Source organism: Colletotrichum abscissum, assembly GCF_030869225.1.
Source record: "Colletotrichum abscissum strain IMI 504890 chromosome Unknown Scaffold_154.1, whole genome shotgun sequence".
Lineage (NCBI taxonomy): Eukaryota > Fungi > Ascomycota > Sordariomycetes > Glomerellales > Glomerellaceae > Colletotrichum > Colletotrichum abscissum.
This window is the reverse complement of record NW_026850048.1, coordinates 1-10,349: the sequence shown is the minus strand read 5'-3', so window position 1 is coordinate 10,349 and position 10,349 is coordinate 1. Positions and strand designations below refer to the sequence as shown.

General features: G+C 49.5%; 4 protein-coding genes across 4 annotated transcripts; 3 read left to right on the top strand and 1 right to left on the bottom strand.

The window, feature by feature from the left end:
- Window positions 1-16: 16 nt before the first annotated feature.
- Window positions 17-106, top strand: CABS01_16793 (uncharacterized protein; the record flags this gene model as incomplete). Its single annotated transcript, XM_060550123.1, has 1 exon — window positions 17-106. The coding sequence occupies one exon, from the start codon at window positions 17-19 to the stop codon at window positions 104-106; it is 90 nt and encodes a 29-aa protein (XP_060403199.1).
- Window positions 107-530: 424 nt separating this feature from the next.
- Window positions 531-2,233, bottom strand: CABS01_16792 (SRPK2 bound unphosphorylated; the record flags this gene model as incomplete). Its single annotated transcript, XM_060550122.1, has 4 exons — window positions 531-708; window positions 797-859; window positions 930-1,671; window positions 1,729-2,233. 4 exons carry the CDS (start codon window positions 2,231-2,233, stop codon window positions 531-533), a joined length of 1,488 nt encoding a protein of 495 aa, XP_060403198.1.
- A 733-nt stretch (window positions 2,234-2,966) lies between these two features.
- CABS01_16791 (uncharacterized protein) lies at window positions 2,967-3,479 on the top strand (the record flags this gene model as incomplete). Its single annotated transcript, XM_060550121.1, has 2 exons — window positions 2,967-3,106; window positions 3,194-3,479. 2 exons carry the CDS (start codon window positions 2,967-2,969, stop codon window positions 3,477-3,479), a joined length of 426 nt encoding a protein of 141 aa, XP_060403197.1.
- A 4,189-nt stretch (window positions 3,480-7,668) lies between these two features.
- Window positions 7,669-8,184, top strand: CABS01_16790 (uncharacterized protein; the record flags this gene model as incomplete). Its single annotated transcript, XM_060550120.1, has 2 exons — window positions 7,669-7,875; window positions 7,921-8,184. The coding sequence occupies 2 exons, from the start codon at window positions 7,669-7,671 to the stop codon at window positions 8,182-8,184; spliced, it is 471 nt and encodes a 156-aa protein (XP_060403196.1).
- Window positions 8,185-10,349: the final 2,165 nt, after the last annotated feature.

Below are 10,349 nucleotides of genomic sequence, written 5' to 3'. Positions count from 1 at the left end.
AACCGAGAAGATAGCAATGAGGAAGTCCGGAGACTGGCAGGTCAATTTGCAGCCCTTGTGCCGGAGCTGGAATTCAGTCCTGCCGACATTTTTTCCTTCCTCCTAGCAAACAGAGACTCGCCCTCAGATGCTTTGGCCGAGGTGGAGGGATGGGTGTCCCGTACTAGAGAGGAAAGAGCGCTAAGACGGGGAGATTCATGGCTTCAGAGTGATTAGTTTGTGGTGGTCTCTTTGCTTTAGTTTCTCCTTGGTCCATTTTCTTTAACATGAGCCCAACTCTTGGTCATTCCTTAGATACGTTGCATCATCTTGGCGGCATAGATAGCAGCCTCTGAGCGTGCTGTTTTATACACTTTGAAACACGTTCTACGACGGATTCTAGTTCTTTCGTAAAACCGCCTTTCCGTCGCTTGTCTAACATCCTCCCCCCCTCTTTCTCTTCTGGGTTTGACCGTTTGAGTTAAGCGAGCCTAGAGGTGGGCGACAGCGGAAGTCTACCCGCTCGAAATCCACTACCATGATATTGCCACTCACTGTGTCGCGTTCACGTTGCGCGGCTCCGCATCGCCGTGAAGGATGCCCAGCTTGTGCCAGTCCTTGTGAGCCTTGGCAGCCATGCCAACGACGTCTGTGCTGATGGCTTGATTGGCGGAGTCGAACAAAGGCCGGCCGGCCCAGCTAAGGAACAAGAAGTGCATGTAAATGCCACTATCATAAGTAGAATGGTAGGACCAGATCTATACGTCTCAAGCGTACCGGAACATGTTTTCCTTAGATCGAGTGGAGTCGATCATACACTTCGTTACTACCCAAGACTTCGCGCAAATCATTGAAAATTACTTCCCAGAAAACTAAACCGCTTTTGAAAGTCAGCTTTCTGTATAAGTATCGCAAAATGTCATGCCCAAGCCTTCCGACTCTCCTCGTACGCTGGCAAAGCCCACCTCTTCATCCAAGCCATGTTTAACACTTCCGCTGCATTTGGCCGCTCTCTAGGCCACCATGCGAGCATCGACTGTAGCAGCTCAAACAGCGCGGCCTTCTCTTCTTCTTCAATAACACTCATACCACAAGACTGCCTCGGCTCTTGTACCCATTGCTCGAAACGCCGATCCCACGTCCATATGTCACGCTTATTACTGAGCGGTTTCCACGCTTCGTCGAACCATTTGAACCGCTGTTCCCATTTATTCCACCACTCCGACGGCAGAGGTCCTTGTAAATGGACCTGCTGTGCCGTGATTTCGTCCTGAGGCGTAAAAATTCCGTCGATAAGAGACCTGTGAGCAAGTAACTCGAAGATAGTACAGCCGAGGCTCCATATATCTGACGCAAAGGAGAGAGGCGTCGTCGGTTCAAAGAACGCCTCGGGCGGACGGATTACGAGGGGTGTATACGATTTAAACCGCGACTTATCTGACGGGCGAAAGGCGACACCGAAGTCGCTAAGTAATAGCTTTGCCTCCTTTATGGTGATTTCATCACTTGCTTTTCCAAGCCATACAGTAGGGATAGCGTATGAAGGAACCCCAGCTGCTGAAGAGGTTGAGTTTTTGTCGAGACGGACGACAGGCTCTGGCTCTGGAGCTCCAAACTTAGCATATAATTGATCCACTGAGAGACCGTTGAGAGAGGGAGGTAGCTGAAGAAGAAGGTTGCCAAGATGAAGGTCTAGGAGAGGACGTTGTCATTATCAGAGAGGTGGCAATGAGGGTGAGAACCACGTACCTCCATGGGCATAACCCTGCGAGTGAACAAGAGAAATGGCTATGGCAAGCTGGGCAGCTAGAGACCGAGCAACATCAAGCTCAAATAATCTCGGGTCTGACGCCTCTTTCGCATCCATAAGACTGCATCTCGCCGGGACTGTTGCAAAACAAGGGTGAGTCCCATTGGGGCCATCAAGACTAAAGCGATCGATGACCGTAGGGATCATTGACGCCTTGTGGGCGGCGTGGCTGCGGTCCGCGACTCCTGTAGTAAGCTGAGATAGAATATCTACCTCTCGCGTGTCTGCATCTGCGGTGCCAACTTTAACGGCGACGTAATTTGACGTCCCTTCGTCAAGAGCAAGCCAGACCGTCGAGAACGTGCCGTGGCCAAGCTTGTGTACTATGCGGTATCGCTCGTGAAGACGATCGTCGATTTGAATAGGATGATAACCACCTGGCCGATAGTTGTTGAGTCTTTCCACGTTTTCAATATACCCATAATCAAACTCTGAGGCTGACATCATCGAGTAGGGCAAAGTTGAGAAGATGCGAGATTTTCGCGTTGAAAACGGAGAACTTGATTGACACGGTCGTCGCGGAAACACGCGTCGCAGTAGGGTCTGCCGGGAGTACCAGCGTTTCATCTGTGGCCTCTTGTGCAGGCTGGAAGAAAAGATGCTGCTGATGAGATGATTGCATGGAAAAGTGTAAAATCTTGTAAACATAGTAGGTGGGGGAGGAGCCTAGGTAGTGAGCAGGTCACGTAGCTGATGGCGGTGATGTCAGACTCGTCAGTGGGTGGTGCTTCTTTTGTTTGAGTGATATTGCTGAGCACAGTAGTAGGCGCTAAAGAGGGGTTCATTTCCCGACGCAACCACTAACTGGCCCTCCCCTAGGTTGTGGATTAGACGCCCCGAAGCGCCGCCCCTTCGACCCCGCCATGACGAGCTACCCCAAATCGCTCCAATGACTGACTTCCAGGAGCTGCGGCCAGCAATGTGCTTGACAACATGAAGTTGGCGGATGACCTATCAAAATAAAACGCCTTCACCATAACCGCCTCGAAACTTTCTCGGTGCTTACCGCCAAGAAACTGTTAGGCGCGGTATTGAGTGGTCTAATTTCCTTGACGCCAGTTCATAACGATCTTAAAAGGATAGTAAAACCGCCCGAAGCAACACGACGGCTGTTATATATCATCATACCAACTTGTGCCACTCTACCATCAACATCGTAGTATTGCCATCTTGCACTATGTCTACCATCAACATCGTTAAATACTACTTCCACAAGGCCAATGTACCCGGAACGGAAGCAAGAATGCGTCAACTGATCGCGTTGGCATATCAGACAGCAAGAGACAAGGAGCTCTATCCTCAAGCGGTATTTGTCCGGTACGTTACGCACTGCTTGAACTATGTTTGAGCTCACACAAAAGTACATGAACTCTCAGTCGGACTAACAGTGACCGGCCAAAACAGAAGCGAGGTTCACCTCACGACCACTATCAACGGCAGACGGCAAAAGGATCCTCGAGGAGCCCATGTGACCTTTAGTTACAAAAGCCAAGATCATCTTGGTCGTGAAACTCATGTTGCCTGCCATGGCTATGTCAAAGACCCGGAGACTCTGGAATTCAAAGAGGCAACTCACGCAGACGAGAAGCCCGATTCAATAAAAAAACAGTCGGGGAAAGCGGTCTGGCCAGGCGCGGCCCAGCTCTGGGAAGCTCCGGAAGTGGGTTATGGTCACCTGCCCGAGAAATAATGGCCCGTTATTATCTTCATGTACATAGGCATAGAGAAAGACTTTCCGAAGTTCACAGGAGAGGATGATAACTTTCAGACGCTATTCGGTCACTGTTGCAAAACCTCAATGTCAATGCAGAATTGCCCAATCGGGCTAGCGTCTTGATGTGCGTGTCCCGCAGTACATCGCTCTTTGTACCTATGCTCGGGTTTGAGGTTGTGGGCCAACGAAACCTTTCTGGATAGCAGCGAGTCCGTTGCTAAGTAGCAAATTCCATTCCAGTTCAATATATAATCAAGCAATGCAGAATCGGACGGCAGATAATGCATCGGGAAGCGACTTGATTAAATCGTCCTCATCTTCTCCCATTACTACTATTGTACCCTATTCTACATCGCTGATACGACAGTGATAGAAGTCACGAGCGGATGAACACCAAATTTATAGCTCTATACGTAGGGGGTTGAATCAGCCAACTGGGCACCCTCTTGACGGAGACCTGCCCGCTGCAGCGTGATATGGCACTGGTTGTGAACTGTCCTTGCAGTGTGGGGTTCTTGCTCCTGTGGCGTAACGGGGCGGGCGCGAGGGTCTGCCACAGCCCTGAGCCCCACAGGGGGCCTATGCTTTGAACACCAAACTTCCCGACATGCATTTTGGACGTACAGTACGTAGAAATCAAATCTGGTTTCCGTCTTTGAAAATAGGAATTATTCTGTGCACAGATGGTTATGGATCCGCTTGCTGACAGGGTAAATGACAAGGCCCCGACCATACTTTCTTGATGACCACCATAGTCGAAGTCAGAAGTTGCTTTTACACGGTGTTCGTGGATTAGACCCATGTCGCATAATCCAATCTCCACAAACGGCGATGGCAAGTGCAGTCTCTACAGTATGCAACATGGGTCTAAAATAAGAACATAGTAGAGAAGCGATTCTGGCTTTACTGTGGAGGTTATCGGTGAATGTACTCGATGGGTCTCAGTATGTATTCTGTCAGCAAAGAGGTCCACACATGCCTGTGCACAGAATAATTCCTATCTGCCAAGACGGAAACCAAGTTTGATTTCTACAGCGGGAAGCTGAAAGTGAATAATACTACAATCGTGTCCTTGTCAGCTTAGTTGTTATTGGCAGGATGAAGTACTGTCATCGCTAGGCAAGTACATCCCCAAGGTCGATGCACCATTTGCTGACAGTCTCTTTCTACACTGTCTGGTCTAGTCTTAGCCATGCGGTACTTTATGCTCGATGTCATCCACCGGTTACAACAGCGGCCGGCAAAGCGTAATCAACCCGGCATTTTCAAGCACCTACCAAAGTAATCCTTGATGGCCTCCGTCACGAGCCTCATGTCACAAAGGCACAGCTGGGTTTCAATGCAGTCTTGCGATGCTATTCGAAAATGTAGTCTAGCTATGTCATCGCCTATGTACGGATGTGTTTTGAGACGCGGCTAGGCGAACGGGAAAGAGCTTGCTCAACAACCATAAAGTCTATCAGAGTTGTGGGGAAGCGTGGCATGCCTGGTAACACCGATGAATACAGCGCACAGCATAGGCTAGCAATAAGCTTCATTAGATGTGTGAAGAGACCCATCACAGCAGTTTTTGACTCTCTAAACCAATGAGAGTGTGTGCAACAGAGAATCAACGTATTATCACAGTTGTACTGTGTTTCGCTGAGAAGTATTGTTCGATGCTCTGTTGTAAACAGGAAAATTGTACACGTGTCTCGACTGAGTCTACTCATTGCTGAAGCAACCGTACGCTCAAAAGCTAGAAGCGTACTCTTTCACCTCCTCCGGCTCGTTTCACAAGACTCTTCCTGCCTCACGTCTTTGAGGACGCTGGCCAATTATGGCAAGTATTTGCTATGTTGTAGCTTGCGGTCCCCCGATGAGGAAAAACTGTCCGCTTGGGTTTGACAAGTTGAGGAGCATTTGTCATATACGTACGGCGGGTGACCTGAGCCGCATCTTGTGCCACAGGACAACTGACAGAATCTAAGATACCCTCGCTTAGGTGAAACTCACCGCATACAGTCATTACTCAGTTAACCACATAGTCGGGCCAGGATTGCCCTACAAGGGATAGACGCCACTCGTTTATATAGATCTACTGCAGGCCCAGCAGATCACTCAAGCAATACAACCATACTCATCCCCATCCATTATGCCACTGCTGACCATACTAAAGATCTGTCAACAACTTTGTCGACCAGCCCACACGGGACAATCGGCACTGGAATGGGCCCAGTAGCGCAGAGCTGGCCTACCAGAGTCAGCCAATGCATGCTATCATCTGTGTGCTAGCATCCACATGCAAACATAGAGGCCCACACAAAAGCTGTCAGGGCCTACCGGATAGGTAGACAGCTGCATGCAGCGACGAATCCCGTGTGGCTCGTGAAGCCCAGGCTTCAACTCGACAGATCACGAAATGAATGCATCTGAAACGGTAACACAAGCAAAGGGTTGTGCGAGAGACTTATACAGCTACACTATGGAATGGAACAACGGCGGACACGGTTCGAGAACTACTCTTGCTTGAGATGACTACATTAAGCAGCAGACCAACATCGTCTTACTTCTTGAAGCCAGCCGCCTCGGCGCGTCGATTCCAACTGAGCTCAGCGGGGAGGGCCAGGGCATCTAACTGTGGAGACATAGCTGTACAGTATCGAGCATCTGTCGCAAATACATCCTCGACGTTGCCCAAGGTTGAGAGCCGGTCACGTTCTGCGCGCGTCCTCGATCTATACAAGCCATCACGGTGGGGAAAGAGCAGAATGCTTGACTTACCTCTACTTGGAGAGTTGGGAAGAGTGCTTGCTAGAATATATGTGGAGTATTTCAGTATTCAAGGAGTGGGTACTCGGTTCGTGGCGGGAACATTATTGATATCTGACTGGCTCTTGTTGCACTCAGCCGATAAAGTCAGTTTTGGCGCGGTGGCAAGCTGGTAATCCAACATTTACTCTGTGTATGTCGCCACGCAGTTGTTTGCGAGCAACTTCAAGTGGCAGCTTGGTGATAGAATGCACTCAAGTCAATATGGACGACGATCAGAAATCAGTGGCATACACAAATAAGAAGTTTGTGTTTTTCTTTCTTCTTCCTTCTTTTTCCTTTTACCAAAACTCATTTCCGCCGCAATTATGGTAAAAGTACATGAGCCGTGCAGATAGGGGAGACGTTCATCGCCTTGTGGCGATGTCCTTCGGTTTATCAGGAAGATCTTCATTGGCCGTTACTATGGGCGTTGGCAAGGGGTTCCTGCAGCCGAGTTGTTTTCGAACAACTAGCTTGCGGCTCTCCCTATCTCATTAGTTTAAGAATGATGGCTAGTCAAGTGGCGACGTCAATCTTTCGAACACAGAGAAATGCTTGGTGTTCTGAGTTGCAAGGAACGTTGCGTCAACGAACACTTAGCGACTGCATGTCCGGCTGGCCTTTCTAGGAACGACGTAAGAAGGTATAGTTTGACAATCGTAAGATGTGAAATTCTAGAGATATGAATGAATTAGTGACGCAAACGCAAGCCGAAAGCATACCAATATCAAAAGCGTACTATTGCTAAATGCGTAGCATACTAGTACGAACAGCTTACTAGTATGAACAGATGCAAGACTCTAGACCTGGCTATTGTACTAGTATGTTGTTCAACTTATGCCGGCATGCTGTTCGTACCAGTATACTGTTCGTACCACTATACTATAGATAGCATACCAGTATGCTATCCGTACCAGTATGCTACTCATACCAGTATGCTGTTCGTACCAGTATGCTGTTCGTACCAGTATACCGGCCGGGTGTGTATAGATAGCATACTAGTATGCTATTCATACCAGTATAACTGATGGTAGACACGTTGGTGTGCGAAATGTAACGGTACCTCCGTCACGGGATCAGGCACGGGACATTACATCGCTACGTCACGCCGTGGAACATCTGGCAAGGTAAGCAAGCTTAAAATAAACACAGCCATTTTTGGCTTCTCATGCTCGGGATCTGGCCCTAGAATTGCGACTACCACAGGGTAATCCGGTGGAAAACAATGATATTCTTAAAGACGGCTGTTTTTGGACACGTCATTCAAGATGCTGGAATATTGTTCATGTTCTATTTCGGTGGCACTGTATTTATAAGTTCAGACTGTCGGGCAGCATCCATCTTGGCAATAGCATCACTCCGCGGCCTGAACATGGCATCTCCCCCTCAGCGCCTAGTCAAGAAGCGAGACAGGTCTAGTGAGAATTTCGTCAAGGCAACGAAGAATCTTTTAGCACGATGCGACCGAATAAGGGAGCAATACGATGCCGACATATACATCCAAATCCATCGGTCACAGAGATACTTCATGTACACTTCATCTAATGAGCCATCCTGGCCTAAGACCCAGGCGGAGGTGGTAAGTATCGCTGTAGAGTAACCGTCTAATGTTGACATTGAGAAGGGAAAAATGTACCCTGTCCCTGTGACAAGAACCCCTCAGGACTTTGCCGGTAAGCGAAGCCGCGCCTCGACCATCTGTACAACACAGGCAACCGCAGAAGAAGAAAACAACGCTTCATGTTGCGATGGGGAGAGGGCGTCAGTGGTAGATCGTCGTGGTGTTCTGGTTCAGAATCATGGTGTGGATGCATATTCCTGCGACGAGCCAGCAGGGCAAGAGATGATGCCTCTGGGAGGGCACAGCACGTGCAGCATGGGAAAATAGTCTAAAGTGATAGCTCAATAAGGGTATGTATATATGGTAAAGTCAGCTAGCCAAAGGAAAAGCGTTTTCACAGTCAATCGCCACACCCAGTTCACGCAAGCATCCGAGTTGATCATTTCTAAGGCCTGCACATGGTGTTAATACCGGGGATGAGCGACCCGGGAACAATAGCGCTATTGAATTTCCAGGGAATGTTAAAGACTTCATAGTGTGCAACGGGCCGGTGCTGTCAATACTACTGACAGTAGCGGTCCAACACTAGTCACCTAATTCCAGTGATCTGAGAGATAAAGACACCTACCCACGCAGGGCCACGATGCTTGTTTCCTGATGACCACAGCCAATGCCCAGCCACTTAGATGCCAAGGTGGACTGTGCTACGCATCGTATTTTGGTACAGGACGCTCGTGCACGCCGATCTGGCGCGCTGGCTTCGGTAACTGCTGCGCTTGGAGTTGATTCCGATGCTTGTCGAAAGTACTTTGAGCTCTTTGACAGTACTTCGCAGCACAGATATGGGCCGTAGTCAGCCGTCAGTGCCTGCTAGAATTGGTTTTGATCAGCGGAAAGTGGCTGTAAGTAAATAGCTTTGAGTAGGCGCTACAAGACCCGCGTACATGGAACATTGCCTATCATGTAGAATCAGACTCTTTTGGTTCTTAGCGCACGAGCTCCTTTTGACAGTTTTGGTTCTGTCAGCCCACACGAAACGCTGGCAGGGATCCTGATCGATTACTCCAGAAATGGCTTATGCCAGAAATAGATGAACTCCGAGGCGTCGCTGTTGAATCATGAACCAAAAGCCCCAGTCTCTGAACAGGCGCCATCAAGTTCTCCACGAAATGCTTTACTCGACGAGATCTTACTCGACATACTGTACCACCAACGGATTACTATCTACTACCTGAGTCTCACGCGAACGCAAAGACGATTTTGGCTTACGCCCGTGTATCAAACACCCCCAGGTACTCCTGGCCTGTGCACTCAGACGATGATCAGCGCAGGAGGCCCTCACTGGCTTGAGTGCTTGCATGATGTGGGGCCCACAACGAGAACGTGCCCGATTGTTGCGTCTTCCTCTGTCCTTTAGCCGGCGGCACACGCCCTCCGTTCGAAGGCGACAACAAGGCTGGCTGACTATGCTTGTCAAGCCCTCAATTACCATCTGTCGCCCTAGGTGTGGATCTACTCGACCTTGTCTCTCTGGGGGAGCATCGTGAGAGTTAGTGATGAGGCGACTCGAATGGAATGCTTGCGCGGTGTGGGCCGAAATGCTTTTGTGACCATGACCCAACCCGTCACTGCACCAACTGGAACCGGCACAAAGGCCCCACTTCGTACCGGGCAAACCCGGACGCTTTTCTGAACCCCTCTCGGGCCGTACATTCCCGGAGCTGGGAATGCGCTTAAGGGACACGATTGCGATCCTCTGAGTAAGAGCAATGAGTTGTTGCTCACGTTTTAGATGGTTCTCATACATTTCACAGTATAGCTAGTGCTAACTCATGGTGATGGGTTACATCCTAACACTTCGGTTCGCATCTCGTGCCGAACGTCGAGTCCGGAAGAATTATCTCACAAAAGTCTTTGCGGGAGGTTTAGAGCCGTTTGAATATCAAAGTCCTGGTATCATTCCACTCTGTGCCTGGAACGGTCACCACACAAGCGCCCAACCGTCAAGACTAGAAAGCAAACCTTCAGAGGCCAGGTCGAGCTGGTAAGCATCCTGTCTAGTACCGGAGCCTTTCATCTCGGTGGCAGTACGATGTGGAGAAGCTCAAATGTCGAACGCCAATAAATATATGTAAGGGTAACCGCGGTGCCAAAAAGCCGGGAGCCAAGCTATTGACATTGGAAAAGATAGCTCGGTCACTCTCCAGCTCCTGTCACACACATCCTAGACCTGCTCGTAACCCTCCTTCCATACGCCCAAACCCCCATGCGCACCTAACCATCTCCATTCAACGCTCAAGCTTGGAAGGTGTTCAGTCGACAATCGTATGTCACTCTAGGGGAGTGCAAAATTCGCCTGGCTGATGGGCCACTGGTTTCAACCGCCGTGTCTTCTGAGATCACCGTTCCGGCGAGTTCGTAAACACATGTGTATCGTTATCGGTGTCTATTGATTCAGCCTCGGTACTCTTAGACGCAGACTTCGGTCGCTC